The 26439-nt window shown below is 40.9% G+C and overlaps 1 protein-coding gene across 2 annotated transcripts in view; it reads left to right on the top strand.

Moving 5' to 3' along the window:
* The first annotated feature begins 939 nt into the window (after positions 1-939).
* CYP7B1 (cytochrome P450 family 7 subfamily B member 1) overlaps positions 940-26439 on the top strand; it is a 125319-nt gene continuing 99819 nt past the window's right edge. For both annotated transcript variants that reach the window (XM_071420229.1, XM_071420226.1), the window contains exon 1: positions 940-1181. In XM_071420229.1, the coding sequence (XP_071276330.1) occupies positions 1084-1181 (98 nt within the window). In that variant the 5' untranslated portion in view covers positions 940-1083. The remainder of the gene's footprint in view (positions 1182-26439) is intronic.

The raw sequence follows: 26439 nt of genomic DNA, 5'->3' as shown, positions 1-26439 counted from the left end.
ATATATATATATAAACCACCAAGCATTGCGAAACATACAACATACGATACTGCATGCGGCTGAAAATGAGCATGAACTTGTCTGTCAGCATTTAACCGAACCACAACTCCAAACCCTGAAGGATCTTACTCCATCTCTCAGTGTTGAATTTGCATTGAAGAGTATCTTACATCACAGAAACATCTGAGTGTACCTTGTACCAAATGGCAGTAAGGAGCGCTAAGGTACTGCTGCTGCCCTGGTATTTTGTTAGTCCCTGCCCTGCCACGAAGTATTGAACTCCCTGCACCTCTTTGCCTCTTCACCTTATCCCAGCTCCTCGCGCTGGGGATCTCCCCATTGCCTGGAATTTGTCTCACACCTCCTCCTTCCTCTCTTGTACTCTCCGTAACACACCAGAGAGGCTGGCACAGTACGAGAACTGGACCCAGTTTCTTCTCATACAGTATTAAGAACCAACCCTCGCTATTTGTTATCATACAGCAGATTAAGTTTTATGAAGCTGTGGGATGTTGCCTTGCTTTTTTACGGGGACACATATCGGGTGTCTGTATGAAAACCAAGCGGAGGTCAAAAGGCTGCCAGAGCTGCTCTGTCCGAGTCTGGCACCGTTCGCACTGGGGACACGCCACGGCCACTCCGCCACCGAGGCCACGTTTGCGGGGCACCGAGACCCTCGCAGGGTGTCGTGACGGCTGAAAGGGATTGAATGGCGGGGAGCACTGAGACGCCCCCACCGTTCCCGGGTCTCCGTCCTGGCACTTTCCGCCGCATCGGAGCCTTTTCCCGGCAAGCCGAAGGCTGGAGCTCCCCCTCCTCCGCCGCCGGGAAGCCGCGGGGGCGGGCGGGCGCGACCCTCCCCGTGCTGGGCGCTCCCCGGGGAGGAGCCGGCCGGGTCGCACCGGGCCCGCTCGCCAAGTCCGGCTCCGAGCAGCCAAACCCAGCCCCCTGGGCTCGGGGTGGGCGGGGAGGGACGGCCGGCCGGGCGCCTCTCCTGCCGGGAGCGGGAGGACGGGCGAAACTTTCCTCCCCGGCGGCGGTGGCGGCGAGGCACCGGCAGCCGCCGAGGCGAGCGCCGCCAGCATGGGCCCCGACACGCTGCCGCTCGGCACCTACGGCGGGGCGGCCGCCGCCGCCGCCCTGGTGCTCTGGGCCGTGTGCGTGCTCTGCAGGAGGAGAAGGTACCGGGGCGGGGGGCGGCCGCCGCATTCCTGCACGGCCGGGCCGAGGGGAGCGGGGCTGCCGGGCGGGCGCGCCGCCGCCGAGCCGCGCATTGGGCCGCGCCGCTCTCCGCCCGCCCCTCCGCTCGGGGCGGCCCTATCAGCGCCCGCCGGGCCGGGGGCGGCGGCCCCCGCGGGATGGCGGCCCCCGGGGGCGGCGGGCCCCGCTGTGGCCGGGGCCAGCGCGGGGGCCGCGGGCGGCAGCTGCGCCGCCGGAGCTGAGGGAGAACCGGGGGGGCGCGGCGGGGGGCGGCGGCGGCGGCTCCTCGCCTGACCTCGGGCGGGGGCGGCCGCTGGCACGTGGGACTCTGGTCTCGCCTCCCGGCGATGCGTGGAATGCCGCGCTCCGAAAGGAGCTGTGCACGTAGCACGTCCCCGGGCAGCTCGGCGTGTGTGAGCACACGCGACGCTGCGGTTTGCTCAGGACCTGCTGCTCCGTGCAGCAGCAGAGCCCCAGAGCGGCCCGCGGCTGCTGCCCCGCGGAGCCCCAGGTGCGCCCGCCGTGCCTGCAGCCGCTGCTGCCGCGGGCTTGCGACATCGGCCCTCGCTGCTCTTCTATCTGTGCCGAGTAGCTTGGGTCACAGACGTTCTAGTGACTTCTGTTAGTGTTACTCATGCTGTTGGCTTTAGTTTATTTCAAGTGTGCAATCTATATAAACTCAAAGAAGGTACACACGTGTTCTGGGACATTTCAAGAAGAACGTGCAGGTTTTTTGATGGAAAAAGAAGCCCTGTGTGAAAACTATACTTTTTGAAAACCTGTTACTTTATATACATTTTCCCAGGTATTTTTCACTTGATGAAGTGAAATGCTTGGCTACCTGAAGCCAATACTTGATGCTCTTCAGTGTCTCTTCTGCAACTGATGAATAAATGTGTGTAAAGGCTGACGGAGGAGGCGTGAAGAAGGGGAGGGATAAGCATTCACTGGATTGTTTCCTTATTTTTAATTCATAAAATGAGATGAGTAGAAAAGAATAGATGTAATTCTGAGTAATAAACTGTTCCTTTTCCTAGTAATTGTAAGTTATTTTGCAAGATGTAGAGAAGCCAATGGAAAAAATAAATTGCACTACTAGTTCCTAAAAAAAATTAGAAGGGCAGTCTGGCAATTTTTAGACCAATATCCCTGACTTTGGGACCATGTATAGAATGAATTGAAAAACATTGAAAGTTTGTGTTTTGATCCCAAAAGGCATCTGAAAACAGGGTGAAGGGTTATTTCCATGGTGTCTGGTTTGGAACCATTATTACATGTGATTTGACTTGCAGAGCCCAATCCATTCCTTAAGTGAGACATCCATCCCAATGTTTGAGTGGGGTCATCCCATAACACAAACTGCTTGACAGAGTAGTCTGCAATGATGCTTCATGCTTCAGCTCAGTTTATGAAATGGACAGATGCTGCTCGACAGGTCACTCCTCCTCATCATCCATGCTGCTCCTCTGACCCTTTGTGAGCTTATTCTGGGAGTTAAACACATAAAACCTATTTTTTTTTTGGCAGGTTTAGTTTGCTGCCAGTCTAGCTCCCTAAAGAACATCAGCACATAAAACAAAAGGGGAGCAGGAAGGCAAATGGGATTGGGTGTCTTTTTAAGGCTAGAAGATATTATACTGCCTCAGCCATATTATAAATTGTGCCTGTCATTAGTTTAAATTCTAGTGCAATTGTAAAAGAATTTTTGAAAATGGAAACAGGCAAAGCTGTTGCTTGTAAAGTTTTCAGCCAGATGTGAGTGGTAGGGAAAAAAGGATCAAAGAACCCATAATGAATTATTTTTATACCCCTTATGGCTGCAGAGTTTTTCAAGTGCAGTTTAGAGTCTACAGAAAAATGGTTTGTGTCACAACAGTATGATGTTATACAGAAGACCTCACAAGAAAGTGTCTGTTTTGTCCCAAAAACCAAACTGCTGCTTGATTAATTAACTACTTGAAAGCCTGTGCTGTTTCTCAGAGAACTGTATAAAGCACTAGCGAGCAAGCAACTGCAAATAACAAATGGTAAAACCTATCAACCTCTGTGTGGTACAGCCCTCAGCAGAAGGTGCTGGTGTTGAGGTACTATCCTGCCCTAGTAAAATGTGCAATTAATTCTCTTTCTTTTAGCATAAAGAAAGAAAAGAAATTATGCATGGTCTGTAGAGGTGCCTAGCAGCAGCCTGTTGATGTTCAGCAACCATTTCTGATCTGTGGGAAGAAAAGCTGTTCTAAAGGTGCAGTGGATTAAAAAATGGGGTTAGAGCTTAGTTCATGCTTCTCAAATTTGGTGCAAGTCTGTGATGTCCCCTTGCTTATCAGTTTATCCATCCCCATGTGTCCTCCACATGGGGAGTGTTGGGAAATTACTCCATAAATAAATGCCAAAGTCAAGGCTCTGTTCCTGGTCATGGATCATAGCCATTTGGACAGAAGAGCAGACAATGTGGAGCTTGCCTATGCTAGAAGAAATGTTGGAACTTCAGGCATGCATGTGCTCTTGCGTGAGTTAATATGTTGCCTTAATGTTGGTATGCTTGTAGCAGTGTGCAAACCTTGTATAGGGGAATGGTTGTGTTTAAGGTACCAAGATAAACTTTACCAGAATGATCAAATTTGACATCTTAACCACAGCCCTGCATGGATTCCATCAAGATTACCACAGTAGGCAAGTGTGTGTATATATAAATGAAGAGCTTAAGTAAGTAAATAAACACCACTAACTTGCACTTCAGAGTTCTGTGTGTTTGTTTTGCTGGGCGATGCCTCTGTCCTGCTTGACTGAGGTGAAGCAGGTGAAGCACAAAAGCCACCTTTGTGGCTTTTGAGAGTTACACATCTAGGAGCATAATGAGGGTTTGTATATTCTGGAGAAGAGAACTTCCTAAATCCATCACTGATGCTCCGTAAGCAGATGTTACAGGATTTCAGCTTTTTTGGTATAAGGTGCTTCCCCTCTGTTTCCTCTCAGGCTGAGGTGCTTGTTACTGGAGCAGGAAAGGTGTTGTATTGACTTAATCTGCTGCTGCTTTTTTCTGTAATGCAGTTGACATAACCTGGCATTACAAGATTTGAGGGCGAATTCAGTACCAGTTTTCTCAGTGATAGAGTAGAAAGGAAGAGGAATTTCCTTTTGTATAAATGCTTATCATTTGAGTGCTTGTGGCAGTAATAACACAAAGGAAATTAATTGGAGTCTTTGCCAGGTTTTGTATCACAGATGGTGAAGAAAAAGAAGTAGAACAAAAGTTTCTATGATCACAGAAAAAATTAATTTGAGTTAAACTCAATGTCAAATGAGTCTCAGTGCCTTCTGCATGCTAAGAGAGATCTCCCTCTCACTGGTTAGTGAAGAAAAGCCCATCTAGGCTGTTTGCTGGGGAATGTGTTTTCTCCAGCAAGCACTTTGATCTTGCTGCTGCATAAAAGTATTTCTGCTATGGCAAAAGCTGATGATTTCCTAGCCTGGAGACTGTACAGATTATATTCTCTTTTGCCTTCATGTTTTACTTCAGCCCCAGCCTCGTGGTTTTTTTTGGTGTTTTCAAACTGCTTTTCCACTAGCTGTACACAGTCTCATGGAGCAGGAGGTAACATGTTGGGTGAAGCTGACTCCCATTTGTCTTCCAACAGTAATGCTGCCCAAGTCAGAAAAGGGCCCTTGAGATCTTCAGGGCTGTGTCTCCTGCTAACTTCCATAGGTGTAGTACTATTCCACTTTTTGTTGCTCAGATTGATGCATATTTTTGGTTGCTAGTGTTCATTGCATGTCCATGACTGAAAATGGTCACAGACTGTAACCAAGAATTTGTGGAAAAGGCTGGGGTATTCTCTGACTCCCTCCTTGAAGAGCAGATGATGCAAATTACTAGGAAGAAGAAGCTTAGGCTAACCACAGATTAATACCACTGCCTTAGGGGAAGAGGACAGTGGAGACAAGTGGAACAAGAATTGTTGTGTCCCCATTTATCTGTTGAAATTGAATTCTTCTCCTAACATTTGCATCCCAAAATTTTTCAGATAAATAAAATACAGACCAAACCTGGAAAAAGGTTCCTCATCAGAGGTTTGTAACTGCTTGGAAAGTTAACACACGTCTGATGTGAGCTGCATCAATGACAGGGTTTGTAAAAATGATTCCCTCTACAATTCTATTGCTTTAAAATGAAAGGTAGATTTACATTACATAATAGGAAAAAATTCTTTATGAATTAGAAATTCTTTTTCTTTATTCTTTAATTCTTTATTCTTTAACCTTTATGATGAGGTTGAGGAGTCACTGGAAGAGGTTTCCCAGAGAAGTTGTGGCTGCCCCATCCATGGAAGTGTTCCAGGCCCATTTGGATGGGGCTTTAAATTTCCTCATGGCAGGGATTTGGAACTAGGTGATCCTTAAGGTCCCTTCTAATCCAAACTATTCCATGATTCTGTAGTTTTGTAGGGTTGGAATTTTAATTATTAGGAATGGTCTTCACATCAGGATTGCATGTCAGAAATGCTATGATATGTGGCACATGTTGTGGTTTTAATTTACAGCAGTATAGGAATTTCTGTGCTGCATTAGATGGGACGTGTACCTTCTAATAGATTGTTTCTGACCAGTTTCTAAAGCATCAGAACATGGTATTAAAAAACCTCCAAATTTATACAGTGTAATTGTAGATTGAAGTCAACGTAAGAAGAATTGCACGATACATTTCTCAGAAAGGACTTTGCTGTGACCTGAGTTATGGATTTAAAGCCTTGTTGAAGCAAACAGTTTTTCATTTTCCCTTTTATTCTATATTTTAAAATACCTCTGATCTATACAATTACATTAATCTAAGATACTTTTCCCCAAAATTGCTCTCTTGAACCCAGACAGATATTGTTGAAAAGAATATAGATTTTGTCTTTGCCTTCAAGAACATCTTATCCTTCTCTGTGACAAGCTGTGAGCTTGCTAACAGCTCTCTTACCAAGCGAATTGTAGTTCACAAGATGTCATCAGCCTGTCTTTTTTACCACTTCTGCTAATTTAGGCAATATGTTAAGGTAGTTTTCAGTTGGAGGGAACATCAGGAAGGACAGATAGAAGGATACCAGAAAAATCTGGCCTCTTCCTTCTTACCTTGGCCTTCTGCAGAGGCCTTTTTCTCCATTCTTTCGATTGGACCTCTAGGGAGTGCACGTGTTTTCATGACCTCCTTTTGTTTACTGTCATTGTCCGCTCTTACTCCACTCTGAAAAGGACTGAAGACTGAAACTGTTTAAGGCAGAAAAGTAACAGTTCTGTTTCTTAAGTAGCCTTAGGAAACCTTTCTTTCTCACCATCACACTTGGGTTTTCTGTCAACTGTTCACTGCTGTGCCAAGATGTGGTGGAAGCTTATTTCTTTGCTTGCTTCTACTGGTCAGAGCTTAAGTGAAGGTAGAATAAAATGAAGTCAGCAAAACTAACCTTCTCAAGGTGTACAAGTCTCCATTCACAGGCTGTTGGTTTTTCTTATGTCTCTAATAGACCTGGAGAGCCATTATATCATGGGTCTTGCACAGTAGTGTGTTTCAAGACAGGTTTTTCTTTTTCTTTATTTTTTTTTGTTCTGCTTCTCATCCTTCTGATTTGTAGCATGCGTGTCATGCACATTTTGAGTTCCACTTCCCACCAATACTTTGAAGATGATATTAAAGATGAGACCTCTTTTAGAAGATAATGAACCTTGCCAGTGATCTCTGATTTACAGAATTCTTTGCTTAAGGTACACTGCCACCTAGCAACAGTTTCCCTTCCCTCCCAGTTTTCTTGACCTACTTTGTTGGGGGTTGCTCAGCTTTATAGTTTATACCTGGTCTGGCCTTGATCAGCATCCAGAACCCATCAGTAGATGCCATCCTGGTAAATGTATATGTGTGCGAGGTGGAGATATTTTTAGTGGCAATAAGAACTGCTAGCTTCTGGTTTCTGACTAAAGTACAATGCTTGATACTTTCATGGGGGTTTTTCCTCCTCATGTTTCTGTGGAAAGAGCCTATAATATTTTTTCCCTTCAAATTACTGATTTTGCTTTCTTCTGTTCTTTATTCTTTGGTGCAAATAAAATTAAAGGGAGAGAATTAAAAGGAGTCCCTTTCAGCTCTTTTTATTATTCCAGTGCAACATAAAGCATGGAGTGTCCATCTAGAGCACTGTACACAAACACACAGAGCTTACAGAAAGTTCTGAACAATTAACCCTTCTGCTTCTCTTCCAAGCTGGTAGTCCCAAAGGTATGAATGAGGACAACCCACGTGAATACATAGTGCCTCAAAAATTATATTCATTCTTACCACTATATTTAGAGGAGGAAAGCAAGCTGGTTGGCAAATCTTAGCTGAAAGGTTACAAATAAAGGCTGATGTGAAGGAAGAAAAAAAGGGGCAATCCTAATCCTAATGTCCCCGTACATGAGCTATGAACTACTTCTCCTTTAAGCATGATGGTGAAATTTGCCCCCCGATGTGTTTAATAACTGGTGATGTAACTGGAGAGCTGCATCATCAGGTGACTGCAGGATTTCTTGGAATCTTGACTCACAAAGCTACCTGGGTCTCAGCTCCCTCAGGAAGGAGTCACTGGGATGAAGGGACTTGGCTAAGTCCCAAGCTTGCAGTCTTGATTGTGGACTCCTCCTCAGTTCCCCTACTGTAAATTGGAGGTCAGTGTGGTCTCTTGATTTACAGATAACACAGACAAATGCTTCACTAGGCACTCAGAGAGTTGTCAGAGCTGCTGAAAAGAATTCTTGCATGGTATAACTGCTCAACATATGCTGAGGAACTGTTGCCTGTCCATCCCTTTCTCCTATATGCTGAAATACAATTTTAGGTATTGTATTGTTGCAATAGTCAGCTAAGTTGTTGAATTGTGCCAGACACTTTAGTGTTTTGCTCAGTTATGAGAATTATGGTCCCATATATAATTTTTGGTTGGTTGGTTGGTTTGGGTTTTTTTTCTGTTGTTTTTTTTTTTTTTTTCCCCAGTCAATTGTTTTGATTAAGAAGTTGGGCAGGGCTTGTTTTGATAAAGTAATATAACTGTTCTTAGCACTCCATCTAGTCACTTATTTAACTTAGTGCATTGTAATGCCAGAGAGTGGGGGAAATACAGAAGCTAAAGGAAACAGCATACGTGCAATGTTAATACACTATATGAAGTTAAGGAAAATCTCACTGTTAAGTTGGCAGTCTTTTTCTCTTTTATCCAAGTTTTATAGATCTCCTTGGTATTGGAGCCAGACTTGGAACACATTTTCCTGACTTCTAGTTTTGTGCTTTAACTTGCTGCCTTTTCTTTCCAAGACATTTACCATATATGTATGACATTATAGCTGTCTGGTAAACTAACTTTTTCAACCATGAGGCAGATTTTGAATTCTGACTTCAAACTTCAGTAGTGTTCTTTTTCTTTCCCCATCATTTAGTGATCCTTTTACAAGAAGCATGTAGGATTTTAGGCTAATATCCATTTGCATGCCGTCTGGGTGAATTTTGGCTGACTGAGAGTCCCATAAAACAAAAGTTTCCTCTTTACAAACCACATGGATCTTGGCTGTAGATATTCAGTCCCTTTCTCCACAAACTGTTTTTAATGGTGCCAGATTCTTCTGTTTCTTCTCCTTGTTTGGCACATGTCAGGAAAAAAAAATCTTGGCTCTTGTATAGAACATATCTTGTTTCCTCTTAACTGCTCGTACTTTCTATTCGTAATTCAAATCAGCACAAAAATGCTATGGTTGTGCTTCTCATGATTTAATCTTGTAGTTTCCTAAGCAGTATTCCAATTCTCTTAAAAAAATAATGCTCTCTCATACTATAGGCCTAGTGGTAGGAGGTTCTAGCCGAATGCAATGGATGCGTTCCTGTTGATTTTGGATAATGCATGGAGTCCTGGCAAAGTGGCCCGCTCAAGCCCGTGGAGGCACGTGAAGAAAGAACAGATGAGCAAAATGAAGCTAAAATGGGGTGTTACAGGAGTACCCTCTCCACCATCCATCCACTTTCCCCTTTCTGACACTGCAGTGAAAACCTGGACTCCAACACTTTGTAGACTCATGTCCATAGTGGGCAGTTGAAGAAATGTCTCCTTCCTGGCCCATGGCAGCCATGGCAGGGATCTGTCAGAGAGATTGTGTGTTTGTCACAAGCTACTCATTTTCCTTGCTGACAGCCTTACTCTGCACCCTTTGAGCTCTTGTATGAGTCAATGTGCTTGTGATGGCTAAGGCAGAGTGCAGCACTGTGAAGTGTGGTTGTCTGTTTTATTGTGACTCTCCAAAAAAACAGCTAACTGCTTTAGTGGTCTGCTCTTTCCTTATCCCATTGTCTTGCGTCTCATAAGATCATTCCCCAGATCTCTCCTGAGTGATAATTACAAATTTTTATGTAACTTGCCTTGTCTAAAATGATTTGGATAAAATTAGAAATTTTTCAATGATATGTTGAAAAAATGATCATGGAAAATTGCCACATTTCTTTACTTTTTAAAGTGATCAAGTATTAAAAAAAATTATAGTCTAATTTCAGCATGGTGTGAGAATGCAGAAGTTTTGCAATTATAAGCTCTGGCAGCTCTGTTTATTTAAAAAAAAACAAAACCAAAACCAACCCAAATATTCTGTAGCATGAAAAAACTATTGCTGTTAAAACACAGTGGGCAGAACTGATGAAGTCAGTTTTTCAGTCTTTTTGTACTCTTTCTTTCCCTTTGTATGCCAGCAAGAGGGTGGGTCTGCCCCTTGGTCACAGTGTGCTACTGTAGCCTGTGAAGGCTTCACAGGGATGGTCTCCAGCTTTCTAACAGGGACCCAAGGAAAACCAAAAAATATATTTAGAAATTCCCATTTAATCAGGTTAACAAAAGCAGGATGCTGAGGAAAGAAGGACAATTACTACTATCTCCTCAGAGAAAATTGGAGTGACTTCCATTGCCAGTCTACTCACCTGATGCTACAGTAGTGTTTGGTCATCATCCCTAGCTGGAAAGTACTGCTCTGTGTTTTCTTCTTCAGTGCTGGTCTGGCTTTTCAGGTTACAATAGCTTGTCTTCAGATCTTCTGGTGTGAGATAGATCATAGCCATGCTAATTCTCTCCAGCTGGTTTTTCAGCATGAGAAGCTTCTCTAAAAATAGCACAAAGAGTGGATTGATGGCAAAGCATAATTTTTTCCTTCACTTGTTCAGGAACTGATCTGCAATATTTACTACGCTCAGACTTATACTTCATTAAGACAGAAAAATGTCCATGGAAGATTTACTTTTGTTTTGGTAGGTACTAGTATTTGTAAATTGTTTCCAGTGCATTATGTGTTTCCTCCATATCCCTCTCAAAAACTTCTGTTAGTCTATTGGAGCAGATTTTTTTATGTTTTTAAAAGATTTTAAGATGACTAGGTTAGTTTCAGCATAACCATTGTGCTTAAATAGCAAATTTCCTAGACCTGCAGCTGAGGGTGAGGCGTGGTGCCAGAGCCCGTGCTGCAACATTCATCTGTGATTCCTGTTTAAAAAGTAGCAGCTGTGTAGCTGTACCAAGAGTGAAAATGTCTCAGTTCAGGAGTCATCCAAGAACCAATTGTAAAACATGATGAACCCACTGAATTGATATTTGGGAGGAAAAAATGAAAGTACTGTGAGAGCTGGCTTGTATGTGGTGCTCTTTTTAACCTTAAGTACATGCCTGAAAGATTCTGATTGAACAGCAGTAGGACTTAGATGTGTGCATCTGATGATGAAATGGAGTCCATAGTGCATGACTACACAAAAGATGTTGAGGCCTCTCAGTGACAGTTGCCATCACAGTGTCTGTGACTGATGGTGATTCATTTCTAGGCCCTGGAGCAAGGGCAGCAAGCCGGGGTCAGAGCCTGGGCTCCTTCGGAGGGCCAAATGAGGGAAACTTGGAGTTTGTGTCCTAGCAGCTTGCACGTAATATCCTTTAAAGCCAGGTTAAATTATCTGTCACTGTTAAGGCTCGACACAGAATTGTTCACAGCAGGACTGGAGAGGTTCCCCCTGTATGTCAGTGCTCAGTGGCTTGGGAAACAGCTGCTTGCACAGTGTCTGGTTTTGTGGTTGAACAGACAGCTCAATTTCTGGCATTGCTGCTTTAAGAGACAAAAATTGTAATCAAGCTTCAAAGAAATCTTGCATATGTGAATGAGTCAGAATTATTTTTTCTTCTATAAGCTGTTTAGTTTCATGCATCTTTATGTAGTGAAAACTCTGCTAGATCCTGCTTGGTATTACCACCTTATGAGTGAAGGGACTTTTTTCACAACCTTTGGACTTCCTTACATGGAACCACATCAGCTATAATAAATTCAGAGCCTTAAAAACCTGTTGTTATGAAGACTTTAAAATAAAACTGTGCGGGCTGTGTCTGTTCAGTGGTAAGAAGCTAAAATAAGACAATGCTGAGATCTGTTGGGCTCAAAAGAAAGTTCAGGTTTCCTGCTTTCATGATCTCCATTCCAGAAGGAAAGCTTTGTGTTTCTATCTTGGAAGCCCAAGTTTAATAAAGCACAGTTATTGTGACCCATCCAGTCTTACTTCCCACATAGTCTAGTCCTTTGCAATGTCTCCTGCATTTGATATATTAAATTGCTGTTGTGTTTGAACACAACTGTGCATGGAAAGATGTCCTGCCTTTGGTTTATTTTTTACTTGGAGGGATGTTCTTACCATTCTGTTTTCACTTTTAGGAAAGAGGGTGGGTTCACTCTCATTAGTGAATGTATATATCCTTTGAAACATTGAGAAAATTTAAGCAATTTAAGTTAGGAAAAATGTCCTGAGATGTCGTCCAGTACAAACAAACAAGTTCATCTCCTGTTCAAAGTATTAAATACTGCTGTTGCAAATAAATGCCTGCTTAAAGGCAGGTATATATTTAAAGGCACGGGCAAGTTCATCTGACACATATTTACTTTTGTCTCAATGGCAATTTAGTGTGGACTGAAGCAACTTGCTTTTTATGCTTTCTCCTCCACTGCCAAGAATGTTTGGGTGGACCAATTTATGTGTGCTTCCTGCTGCTGCTCTGTAGTCTCTGCATTGCATGCTTGCTTCATTGTTTGGGGAAGAAGATCAGCTAATTCTTTTAACGAAGACTGTGAAAGCCAGAGATAATTCAGATGGGACCAGATGAACCAGAGCTTCATTTTTTTTGCTTAGACATAAAGAAAAACTTGTTTGCTTTGTTTTGCACACTATTTCAGCATATTTTGTTATTAATAATATCTCTGAGACTATTGTTTAGGAATGAGGCATATGTGTTATGCCTCCAAATTGTGTTGCAGCAGTTCCAGATGCACTGTTCTCAAATGCACTGTGGAAATGCACCCAGTAGAAATGTGAGGTATAAAGATGTTTAAACTGTAGTGATACAGTTGGTTTCATCAAAATGAAAGCCCAGGAAGATTTTTCTTGTAATTGCTTTTAGCACAAGTACTATGTGCTGATTTGGAATATGAGATAGTTTCTGTTATTAGACCATGTGAAAAACCCTTCCATATGTGCATATAGTTGCAACTTTGTAGGTAATTGGGGGTGTTGGAAATGTCCTACAGAGATACAGTTTTGGTCTCCTGGTCATTGGATTGAAGACTGCACACCTGGCTCAGTTCTCAGTGAATGACTGGAGCATTGGAAGTGACTGGAAGATGGAAATCCAAAGTGAAGTCTGCTTTAGGATTCCCATGTGTGCAGGGCATTTTCACCCCCACAGCTTTTGCTCAGTGGTCAGGATCCAAGGCTCTAGGTGACAAAACCCCTGCTGTTGCCACAAGTGACCATTTGTACCTCTGGCATCCTATTTAGTCCCAGGTGCAGTGATCATTTACAGCTGCATCTTCAGCTCTGCTGTGTCAGATCCTATTTTTACTTTTTGTGGCAAATATCAAATCATCTCCTTAAAGGTGCAGGGTGGTGGAGAGTCTCTCCTGCTCATGGCAGTCAGTAGATTTCTTAAGATTGTGGAAGGGGTGAATTAGTTAATTGCGTGCTGAAGTATGAATTTTACTGCAAGTCAACATGGAATAACATAGAATCACAGAACCATAGGTTGGTTTGGGTTGGAACAGGCCTTAAAGATCATCTATTCCAGCTCCCCTGTCATGGACAGGGATGCCTTTCACTAGATCAGGTTGCTCAAAGCCCCATCCAACCTGGCTTTGGACACTTCCAGGGATGGGAGTCTTGACCATCCTTGGGCAGTCTGTTTCAGTGGACATCTCTTTCATTTTCCAGGGTTGGGTCCGTCAAAGCAGCCTCAGTAAATAAGAGTTTGCATGCTAAATTTCTCAGAACTGTTCTGTTTAGGGGAAGCAACTGGCATGGTTGGATTGCATCATACAGGTAAGGTTCTTAGGCTCTTTTGCAATCTTTTCATAGTGATTACAACCTGACTGCAGAGTGTGGCTGCTGTGTAGCACTAGATTTATGTCACTAAAGGATAAAGTCTGTATTTCTCGCTCCTCACTTTTTCAGCAGGTTTTATGTTTTGTATCATCCCTTTTTTTCTGCTAGATATTAGAGTACTTTTTATAGTCTGATCTCAGTTCACTTTTTATACTCTCCACAAAATTCATTGTGCTTTTTAGTAATTGTCTTCATGAATTCTCATTGCTATGCTCAGAGGGTAAGCTAGGCTAATGAGACCCTTTTTTTTTCATTTGAGTGAGTTTTGCTAATTGCTTTTATCACACTGGAACCTGTAAGGGAATTTTCTGTGGACAAAATGACAACAAAAAAATGAAGTGCTTTTGTTGGTAAGTCACCTGGCAATTCCTCATGGATCCTCAACATAGCTGTCAGCTAACATGAGTGACTCCTGAACGACCAGTGCCTCTAATTGCCCTTTATTTCCTCTCTGTTTTCCTTGTGTGGGATTTCTCAATTGATGGGATGAAACTTGAAAGCAGGTTGTGATGGAGTGCATCTCCAGTCAGCAGTAGAAAGAATAAAGGAATGAAATTAGGATGGTTAACATGCATCAGGAAGAGAAATTTCATCCAACCTCCTGCCCTGTCCTGTGGTTGTGGCTGATCCCTTCCCATCTCCGTTCATAACTTTTATTGTTGCTCCCTAACAGCTCAGCTCATGCCAGGACCCCGTCACTAAGGGTGCAGACCTAAGGGGTGAGGACTTCAACACTTACCCTTTTCAAAGGCTCTCTGCTTTCCCAATTATCAATTTGTCTCCATCTCCTTCCCCAAGTCTTGCTTACCGTAGTGAACATCACCCTTAGCACTCATCCACCCCAGAATCATATATTTATTTTCAGCATGAGGCTAGCATAAGGATTTGTGAAATTCCTAGGAAAGTATAATTGAAAGAATTTCAAGCCCCAGAAATGAGATGGCAGCTATTAGTTGAATGTATCTAAAAGGTGACAGCCTCCTTGAGTCTTGGGTCTACCTGTGTTCTAGCTTTTGAAGAAAATTTACATTGAACCTTAAAGAGTTTATTAACCAATAATTTAAATTATTGATGTTTATAAATTTCACTAGGTTTATGTAAAATCAAGATATATTTGGATTTTTTTTTTTTGTCTTGCTTGAAGTTTTCCCCTTGAGCTCTACTGTAGTCCTTTATTATCTTTGACTTTGTCAAGAATACCTTGAAAGCTTCTTGCCTTTTCTGTCATACCTGCCTTCTGCAGGACTCCTTGCAGGAAAGGATTAGAGCCATTGCTATTCTCTTCATTTATATAATTCTGTCATTGCCTTGACATCAGCGTAATCTTCTTGACTGGCTGATCAAACTGATTTTCAACAGTTTTAGACAGAGTAAAAAATTAGTGCATTTAGGTCTTCCTTGATTTTTCTGGCAGTTTTCTCTGTCATTCAGACTAACAGTTTTTTTGAATCTCAAGTCCCTTTTGTATTTTTCAGTGCTTATCTTCTTTCTTATAAAATATCTACTACACTGGAATTTTCTAACTTTTAGATCTTTAATTCTTCTAATCTTATGTCAAAGCAATTAAGTGATAACAGACCCTTATCAGACTTCCTATTATTTCAGCATTCAACATGAATTTTTGGCCTTACTTTAGACATTTAAGATTTTCCACAAATTTCAATAAACCTGGGATTTTATTTTTAGATATTTACTCACAGCATACAGCTTTGATGGTAGCTGCATCTTAATCATACAGCCAAATGAAATCTCTTCTGTGAGTGGTGTGTGTAGATTTAGCCTTTTTGTGGTTCATAGCACATCAATAACAACTGAAATACTATTGCAGCAAGAAAATCTTTTCAAAATCACAGCAAATCCTGCTGCTGTAGCCTTCAGAAAAGGGAGAAATGCTCTGGTTTGAAGTCCTGTTTCTACCATGAAACAGCTTTGGATTTTGTAACAGAGGAAGGGTTTGCAATTTTGCTTTGCAGGATGAAAATACACAGTAGTTAAGGGTGCCTTTGGGATAACTGCAGACTCTGGATCTCTCGGTGACACGTTAAAGACCAGCAAAAATTTTCCAACCTGACTGCATTAGCTGGGTTTGTGGTCTGTCCTCCCACCAGGGCTGTGCCTGCAGAAGCCCTCTGGCAGTGGCAGCAGAACCTGGGCATGCAGGGGGTTGCCGTGGTAGCTCCTTCTGGTTGAGGAGCCACCTTTGCATGTCTGTTTGAGACATGTTTGCTCACATGGAATTTACTGATGATTAGGGCAGACCAGGCCATACAGAAAGGAGTGGAAACCTTAATGCTAAGGACATGCAGCCTGACCGTGCACAAGTTCTTTGCTTTTGCTGGAATTCACCATCTCACCGTGCTTACACATGGGGACTTACCTCACCATGTAAGGGATAATACTTGGCAAGTTTAGTTTGGATTCACAAAAGTCCCCTTGCATTCTGATTCATTGAATTGATGAAGTGGTGGTTCTTTATAAGTCTTTGAATAGTTTTGGTTTTAGTGGGACTTGAGCTTCTAAGTGGAGCAGAAGCTCAAGTTTTTTGACATATCAGCACTTTCATGCTGAGGCAAAAGTGAATTTCTGGCTTGATGATATGATACAGATTGTACAGCAGTATTTCCTTTCCTTAGTGCTAATGATTTCCGGGGGGGAATGTGGTTCTAATGTTATGCTTTGAACAGAATTTCAAAGTTCATTGAGGATGAGACCACTTCTTGTTGGTAACTGAGGTTACTTAAAAATAACACTTTCACATCCGTCTACATACCCCTGCAGGATGACAGCTTTCAAGACTGGGGCTGGTTGTAGGTTTCCTTTTATATACAACGCCACTTATGTTTGAATTTATGGATTGCATGGCATTGTAATGGCTACGTGGCCCTGATCATGAGGCAACCTCTTTTCTCATTCCCAAAAATGTGAAGAAGCAGTGACATGTTTCTCAAACTCCCTCCTGGGTCTGTAATGCTATCAGCTGCCTGTGGCTAGACAGAGTTGGCACTTCTGCTAAACTCACCCTTTATTTTTCTTTCCATGAGCTGGCACGCTTGTGCTTAACCACACTGGCTAACGAGTCCAATCTGGTGTTTCCCAGTGGGATACTAACTTTTTAAAACCAATCTGAAGCTTGTTCCTCTTTCATGAAAAATATGAGGAGGTGTAATTCTATTGACTTACACAGGACAAAAGTACTCTGTTTGAGTTGTTGAGAAGGCTGAAGTCTTTAGAGCCTTTTTGCAATTGTAAACAATAAGATGCAGAGTCAAGGACTTCTGTCTTCTGGCTATGAAGCAATCAGATGTGAATTTTCTCTAATCATGATGATGAAACTAATAACATAGTTGCTAAATGTCATGAAGTGGCTTTTGACCCACAAAGTTTTTCTGATATTATAGCGGTTTTTTGTTTGTTTTGGGCATCTAGAAACTAAGATAGAACATCTTCAACAAAATCTATCCTGAGCTTGTGAGAGCTTCCCAGGAGAAGTTCTTCATGTAGCCTCCAGCTGAACAGATTGTTACTATCAAATTTTTAAGAATTTCTTGTGGTCACTCTAGTACAATATAGTTCCTTCTATAGTATGAACAAAAGTCTGTGGGTAGTAAAAATAATGAGCTTTTCCTATTGTGAAATGTGCCCGTGTTTCTGTGCACGTCTTCCCACAGAAACCAGCTGTGAGGGGAGAAGGAAGGTAGGCTGGCGGGAATCACCTCTCAATGGAGTGAGTCACAGGACCCAGTCAGTGTCTGGGAAGCAATCTTTGTCCTACTCTGCAGACAGAGACACACAGAGCTTAATTATTAATTTTTTTTTTTCCAAAAAAGATCATTTGCCTCATCTGTGATCGGATTCATGCCATTGCAATCATGAAGAGTGTGAGTGCTCTGCTGTTTTTCCTTACTGTCAGGAATATCACTTCTAAACCTGATGTTCAATCTTTAACTAGCAGTTTCTACTTCAAATTTAAAATCATTCCTTTTTTAGGTGTTTTTTCCTAAAATAATGAGGATTGAAATAAATGAGAAGACAACTCCAGGGTAAAATGAGAAAGGTGTAGGGTAGGTATTTTTATTGGGGTAGGATAGGTGGTAAGCTTTTGGAAACAAAGGAGAGCTCATGAGAAGAGAATTGCAGACTGAAAACCCCTACTATCCTTTGACTACTATCAGACTCAAACATTGCTGCAGTCTTAGCCTGCTAATTAACCACAACTGATACATTGTGGATGCTTGTAAGTAAGCAGTTTTCCTTTAACTCTGGTTTAACTCCTGAAGATACTATTTTAGGTGCTTATTTTTATCTAAGTTTTGCATTCATTTACTTGTACTGTTTGGTGTCAAAAATATCAATAAAAGCTTTATTGGATATATCTTTTATGAAGTATCAAAACATAGGTCCTGTCAGTCTACAGCTTTATGACATTGACTTTTGAAAGGAAAAGATCTCTTCTTCTTTTTTCCATAAAATTGATTTCCATTGCTTGCTATTTTCTTTAGTGTCAATTACCATTTGTTATCAATTCAGGCACTTGGAGATCTTGGAACTGAAAGCGCAGTACAACTTCTGTAAAGTGAGTTTGTTTCGTATAAATGTGTTGAAATGCATGTGTTTTCAGAGTTCACTTACGGTATTCTGAGCTTGCATTTTTCCCCTTTTTTTTTTTTTTTCCCCTTAAGCCACAAAACATGTTAGGCAACCAAACTGTAACCAGTCTTTGGCTTTTTTCAAATTTGTAATTTGACTCCCCAGCATGACTATGGGGCTGCAGCTTTGGCAATGCTGGAATGGTGCTGTTTGTGTGCTGTATTGATGCTCTCTAAATTATGTCATCTGTGGTGGGCTGTGTGATTCTTGGTACCCGAAGGTCATCTTGACTTTGCTACTGCAGTGATGCCACACTGGGACTCAAATCACTTTTACTTCAACACTGAAATAAAAATGCTGAGTGTTCAGCACTAAATTTCACGGCAAAATTTAGTTCATTATTGCACTGTCATATAGTGCTGTCAGAAACTTTAACCTTTTTTTACAGGCTGATTAGTCAAGAGTTCAGTGAGTAGTTAGTTCGTCCACACTTGGGATTCCACACTTTGTATCATCTGCTGTTTCTCAGCTTTGTGTGTGCACTCTAGCTAGGTGCTCTCACACACAAGGCTGTGCTAATGCCAGGGGTGCTGTGAGAATCCAGTCTTGTTTTTATGTCCTTTGCACTATTTTGGGACTGATGGACTTTGGAGACCTCACTGAAGCTGCCCATTTACAGCAGAGACTTGTTGTATGCTGGGTGCATCTCACAGAACAAGGAGTGCCTCCATTGCTCAGCAGGGAACATCCTGTTGTGTAAGGAGGTTTTAAATTTTTTTTTTCAAAAAAAAGTAAATAGAAACTTATCAGGGGAAAACTTGTAGGATTATAGGATGGCTTGGATTTTCTCATGGAAGAAAAGTAATGGCACTCTCATAAGCAGGAGTAACAGAAGAAGGTTGATACAGTATTAAGAATACAGTCATTTCATCTTGTCTTATTAAAAGTGATGACTGCAACAATAATTTATACATTTTTTAATCAGGAAAGAATATGGAATAAAGACCTTCGGGCAACTTGTTTATAATTCCCCTAAATGTACTCTGCCTCACATAAAATTACTGCAAGAAGTTGATAAGTCTTTTTTGCTCTGCAAAATCAAAATGAAAATTGCTTTCCATTTTTTCAACCTGGTTCTTCTGCCAGATTTATTATGTTGGGAACATGATGTGGTGAAAAAGGCATCTGTAACCTCAGGCTCTCAAGAAAAGGCCCATGTTTTATACATTATTCTCTTCTCTTCGATGGATACCTTCTAGGAAATGTCTTTGTTAGTTGTTCTTTTTTTCCAGTACAGAAATACTGCTTCAACATGTTCTGTGCTGAAATGTCAGCGTTGTGCTGTTGTGTAGGTGGTAGTATGTATTATACACAGTTTTCAAAACCTGAATAATCAGTGATGTGCATGACTTTGCCAGGGAAAACAAATGGCTGTGTCATTTTGATTTTGGTATATCAAGAAAATGTAACCTATAAAAGTTAATTAGCATTCTTCCAGAAGGGGGTTATTTAACTAACATCTTTATTTCCATGTTTTCAGTTTTGTCAGAAGTTGGAGGGGAGTGTTTTATTCTGTTGCTAATGTATACCCATAGATTTGCAGAGTATTTCACGGAGTTTTATCTACCATGCATCTGTCCTTCATTTCAGCAAATGGATAGATTTTTCACTCCCTTGAACAACCACTTAAATCCACTGAAAAATTTTATTCAGTCTTTCATGTGATTTTTTTGCATGGTTTTTATAAATAAAATTCCTTGAGGCTGGTACTGTTCATGTTATCTATCAAAATTATGTTTTCCAGTGATTTTAACAGAAGAAATCCAATAATTTGTTGCTGAAATCCTGACCATCTGCATCACTGGTCACTGCAGTGAGTTGATGTATCTCCACCTCTCATGAATTTGGTTCTCTAGTAGGCTCAGTTCTTCCCATTATCCTCTAATTGTCATTGCATGAACAAAAGTTTCTGGTCTGAAACAAAACTGAAGTTTGGGCACCCATGATACTGAATGAAGTAATCTCGCTTTATTTTCCTGTATAACTGCAATTCATTAGCCTTCCTCCATCACTTTAAAACTAACTGAGAGAAGGTGTAGCTATTTGCACACCAGCATTACATAACTCTGTGCTAAGATAAGTTATAAAAATTTGGGAACAGGTTTGTCACACACTGGCTTCTTTTCCACTGTTCTGTAAATGCACACTTAAGACTTTAATTTTGGAGTCAACTGTGATCTTGTGTTACAAAGCTATATATTGAAATGTTTGGTGTCCTTTAATGCAAAGCATGGATGGTGGCTGGAGCTTGTGGAGGGACTTCAGCATCGTAACTGCCTGTGAAACCACCTGTGAAACCACCCCTCCTCCTTGCTTAACTGAGCCACAGGGAATTGGAGATCCCTAGGGGTGGGCTGAAAAAGTGATCAGGAGCAAATACTGGAAAGATAGTGGGATTTATTAGTCAAAGTGAGGGACAACTGAACAAATGGTGGCAGGGGGAGGGACTGGGGGCAAAGGAATTTGACAATTAACAGTGCATGGAAGACTGAATGGTAAATAAAGTGCTGTTATTTCTGCCTTACTATTTTTCAGGAGACATTTCTGTGTTGCCTGGTTATGATTAGGCCTCTTTGGTGTATAAGGTGTTTGATTTTGTCATCTTTTTGATTATAAATCCAAGTGTCTGGGAGAGCATCTACTCTGACCTTTTGTAGAAATGGGCCTTAGCATTTCACTTGGTGGTCCAATACCATCATGTCTTTGGAGACTATACATCTTCCAGACTATCCCTGTGCTTTCCTGGAAGCCAGCTCCTTTTCTTCCTCATCCTCTTGTTTAAAATACATATTTATAACAAGGGTTTGTTGTTTCCCTGTCGCTTGTGGTTGCTATGTGTTTCTCTAAGATGAAAGCCTGCTCAGTTTTTTCATTTATCTGAATTTTTGCAAGCTTCTTCATTTACCTGTGTGGTGGTTGATTCCCTTCCCTCTTTAGAGATAGTCTCTTAGTAAGAGGTTTTTTTGGGCTAAAGCCCTGTTTATGCAGGATTGAATTCAAGCCCCACTTGGCTGATAACTAATACCCTTCCCTATATTTCCAAGCCAGTATGCTTTCATAGAAAGTTTAGCTTTCCTTTTGTATTTTTAATTGTTTCTAATATGCTTCCTCTAATTTTTAGTCTTACCAACCATTACCATGTTTTGAATTTTTTCCTGTAAGGGCTCCAAATGCCCGTTTACAGTAAACTAACTGACTCTGGGGCTGAGAGATGTAGTTACAGAGGATTATTAAGTGCAAAAGAGAATACCCATTAGAAGTAAAGTGTGGATAGTATAATCTTTAAAGTAAGACTGTGTATTTTATGTATTATAACCATAGGATGTCCATTTCTGACCTTAGTTTTCATTAGTAAATGTTGTTTTCAGTTCTTTACTGACCAAAGTTTTCCCTCAGTTTTCCTTAGCCTTTGGTACTTTGGCTAATAGAAATCCAAATTCTCTCAAAGAATTCTAAATTTCATTTGCATTTTCTCTTTGTAATTTTGCCCTCCTGAGTTACAACTATTAGGCTTCTCTGTAATATTTGGAAACTGTTCTTTAAAGCTGTTGACTTTGGAACTGTCCACGTTGGACATAATCCAGGACATGGTTACTGATTACTGCAACACCAGCAGCCAGCCCAGTGATTTATTACATCTCTATACGTCTGCATGGTTACTCTATTTTGAGCAGGATATCTCTACTGATGGTAAGAGGTGAAAACTCAATGGTGTTTTCTGTCTGCCTGGCTCTCAAAGAAAAGCCCCCTCACAGCAGAATAATTTTATTTCACATACTGGATGTGCATGAGGATGAGCGCATCCCTACAGTGTGAGAACAACTTTATTAATGATGCACAGTTTCTTTATCACCCCTTCATCCCCAAACCACTCATGTGCAGATTTGTAGCTGTGAAACCACAGTGAAACTGGGCAGTACCGTGGCTTTGTTGGGCCATGGGATCTGCAAACTATTCACAGCCATGACTCTCCACCCTTCTGTGCTTCTGATGCAGAATCCAGCATGAAGAACCACCTTGGGAACCCAGCTGGGTGTTGAGGGCTCAGACCAAGCAGAGGGACAGCCTTCAGGAGCTCTCAGACATGTCAGCATCTGCCCTGCTGATTGCCAGAGCCTGTTCTGAGCTGTGCAGTTCCAGTGCTTTGCACTGCCCTCCATCTTCTTTGGTCTTCAGTGGTGGGAGTCAGGGAAACTGTAGTTCTTGCAAATGAGACTTTGCTTTTCTATGGATACTGTATAATGTACGTAATTTTACCATCTGTTTCAATCTCTTTTGAACTTTCAGCTCTAAGGAATAGGTGACACTGGAAAAGTTCTCAGAGGACTGTATTTTTGACTGCTCTGCCACTGTAGTATGCAAATGCCAGATATAATAGAAGCAATTTTAAGGCAAACTCAGTAATTTCATTTAAGATCTTAAATGATGTGGCGATCTGGTGAGGAAGAGAGTGAAAGACTGTTTCCAAGGTCTGGAACTGAGAATGGGTGTAAAGATGGGGAGTGTGCCAGTGCCAGGAGAGGCAGGCAGGAGAAGAGTGTAGTGCACCTTCTGAGATAGACCAATTCTTTGTGGGCATGGGCAGGTTTAGTAAAGATTTGAACAGTAGCAAAGTTGAAAAAGAGTGTGTCATATGCACAAGTATCTCTGAAGGTGGGGTAGACTTTTGTGCATGGGTTTGGGTGAAGGTGGAGGACCTGAGGTGGGAGGAAGATAAATGTTTAGTCATCAGCTCAGACTTCCAACAGGCTTGGGCTGTGTAAAAGTACTCTGGAAAAGCCCAAACAGACAAATATTTGTGTGGTGAAGACATGGGATGGACAGGAAGATGTTTCCAAAGACCTGAGAAGATTTATGCTCACTTTAGTATCCTCCTCTTAAAATGGTGAATTATGAAGGAAAAATTTGCAGCAGAATATTACTATGGGGAGGCCATGGACATTTGGTTGCTTTTGCATTAGCACAGAATATGCTTAAACTTTCTGTCTCTCTAGAGACATTTTCACATTCTGGGGTATTGCTGTGTTAGAGGAGAAGATGAGATCTTGCTGTATTTGAGTTCGAATGAAAAATTATAAAGCAGATATCAGGGAGGAAAATAAAAGAGGAATTTCAATAATACGGTGAACACTTTTCTGGGCTAAGTGTTCTATCATACTCAGTTAGTGACTTCACAAAAAAACCCCCAAATTTCACATTTTCTTTGCCAAATAGGACAAAACCACATCATTTCTACCTAAATAAATATTCATTACAGTATTTTGTGCAATTCATAATGTCATTTTACCTCAAATAATGATGAAAAATTGAGAGATAATATATATGTGTATTAATGCCAAATGACATGAGCTTCCATTTTAAAAGTTTTCTTGGAAAAAAGAGCAGACTTATCCCCTCCAGTACTGAAAGAACTTGAACTATTGCTCTATATAGAAATTATAAGTGACTATAAGACCTGTCTATCTGAATTAACTGCATGTAATTAATTCCATGAGAAAGGGTTAATATGTCATTATTACAATAATTACAAGTCTTGGAAAAAGAAGCATTGCTAAGTGAGAAAAAAAGTGTTGCATTCAGTTCAAGCTCTTTTTGAGAGGTTGCATTTATTTTTTTTAAACTATTCTACATTTTGCTTCTGTAGTTCTGTATTTCAGTGTGGGGATGAAAAACACACCTTCCACAACGAACCCCTATTGTAATAAGAATTACAGAAATGGGCAATAGTGCTTTTATACTTCTATAGAAGTGTAACATTTATTTTTATCTACCTATATATATATAATATTTAAAACTAGTCCTTTCTCTCTTGTCAGTGTGCTGTGCCATATGGTGCCGAGCAACATGCCAGATGATAAAAATATTCCTAGAACATATGATATCATCAGTCAATTCAAGAGGGGTGAAACTTCTTGACCAAAGCATTTGTGGCTTTGATACATTTTCTTAGGTGTAAAGTGTATATTTTGAAATGATGAAGTGTGTCCAAGAGGTCTCCTTTGAATTTGCATAAGCAAATTCTAAAGTACCATCTTAGAACATTTTGCTTGTTAAAAACAGGGAAACTAAATAAATTTTGTTTTAACAAAGGAATTCATGGCAAAGTAGCATTTCTTTTCATAGCAAAAAATGATTCACTACCTTCCTTTCAATATATATTGGTGATTGCTCTGGTATTGGAACCATGCCATGAAGAATGGCATCTCTCTATCTCCTTTCTCCACTTGCAGAGAAATCAGAACACAGTGCTTGGTCAGAGGATGTTCATGTTTGGTGCAGATAGCTATCTGTACAAAATTGGGAGGAGACCACGTGTCCCAGGAAAAGAAAACCCAAAACATGACAATATTAACTATTATGGTTTTCTATCAGAATAACTGAAGTAACTGAAGTTACTCTGATGTTAATTCTGCGGTTTACTTACTTTATGTTGAGCCTCTTTCTTGTTTTCATCTGTTTGCACAAAACACTGAAAAAAGAGAAAATGAGGTGTTTTCCCTTGGCAGTGGGAATTGTGGTCAAGTGGCCTGCTCCAGGGAAATGGTGGGTCTTTCTTCAGAAATACTCCCAGGAAAAACACTAAGCAAATACAAGACATTCTGAGCTTTAGGGAATGCTGCAGGAAAAGTGGCCTTTGTAATGGGCTGAGCAATAAATGCTGCAAATAACAAACTTACAGGCCAGAAGTGCCTACACAACCTGTGTCTTTAGCTGCTTGTTCATTTTGTCTTTGTCATGGGATGAATATTAAGGAGAAAAGTCTCAGCTTTGAGTTAGGACCTAGAAACTGTGCTAATTGATTAATTGCTATCACGTCTGTGTCACTGGACTCTTTCTTCGTGCTTGTCTTCCTTCATCTATTTCCTTACACTGTTTGCATTATATGTGAGAATCTCCTCAGCTGTCAGGTCTGGGGTTCCTGGGTTAGAATTTATTTTTGACTCACCTTAAAACTTCAGTGTGTATTGCAGCATTCTTGTTCTTTATTCCCTGTTTTTAGATTTCCAGTCCTTAAGTCATCCTCACTTCCTCTCCTGTCAAATATGTGTTAGGGACTTGACTGACCTTTTTGTGGTAAAAAAAAAAAAGCCTTACAAGAATTCTTGAATATCCTAGAATAAAGATTTCAGTTATATAAGGCATAGTTTAACAGGATATGTCTTGTCTGGTTGTAAAAATCTAATATGTAGAATGAATTAATTAATCGGGCCTGAACAAAAAGTAGCATTCAGAAGTGTGGTTAGAAATCTCTTTTGCACATTGGTGAGGCTCAAACCTCTGATGTTACAGTCTCACCAATTTTCCAGTGATCCATTAAGTTCTCAGAGAGAAAGGATGTGTATTTATACCTAAAACCATGAAAAAATGTGTAAGTGCTAAAAAGGAAGGTGGGGTTTTTCTGCACATAATTGAAGAGGGAAAAAGGGCTAAAAAAATTTATAAAACAGGGAACAAAATGCAAATGCTATCATAAATTATTGTCTTCTGTACCAGCAAGTGTCCTGTTGATATAATGGAAAAAAATGCAGTCTATACTTCCGTCTATACTTTTCAGCCTTTCCTTATTGTGAGTACTCTTTTACATATTTAATGGTTCTCCCTAACAAGGTCTTTAAACCCATTAACCCATCAGCAATTTGCTTTTACAGGTTAATATACTTACAAATTATTTTGTAATAGACTATTCTTATTAAAGGGCAGATTTATTAACAACTCCCTCTCCACAACTCCCGATTTTTTTCTTTGAAAGCATGACATTCCTTCTTCAGTGCTTTTACATTGACCAATTAGTGTGGCAAAAGGAGTGCTTTGCCTTGTGCTTGAGCTTGTAACCTTTGAGTCTCTCCAGAGGTACATCACACCTCTGACATTTTAATAACTCAGACACTTTATGGTTGTTCAGATTTTGTATATTTAATGCATAACTAAATGGGGTGCAGATCCAGGACCAGCTAGATTATATCACCTTTTAGGATTTGTTGTTCTCTTCTGGAGAGCTGTATTTACCATGCTGACATCATTTGTTCAGAGCTGCTGTTCTTTTCTTAGGGTCAGACTTGTTGTGCTCATCATTTGTGGAACAGACCACATGACTTTTCCATGTCTGCATCTGACAATTCAACCGCAGAATCACAGAATCAGACAGGTTGGAAGGG

The sequence above is a fragment of the Agelaius tricolor genome, unplaced genomic scaffold (assembly GCF_023055355.1).
Source record: "Agelaius tricolor isolate 1412-34295 unplaced genomic scaffold, bAgeTri1.0.p SCAF_2, whole genome shotgun sequence".
In the NCBI taxonomy this organism is placed as follows: domain Eukaryota; kingdom Metazoa; phylum Chordata; class Aves; order Passeriformes; family Icteridae; genus Agelaius; species Agelaius tricolor.
This window is presented reverse-complemented; position numbering and strand designations above follow the sequence as displayed.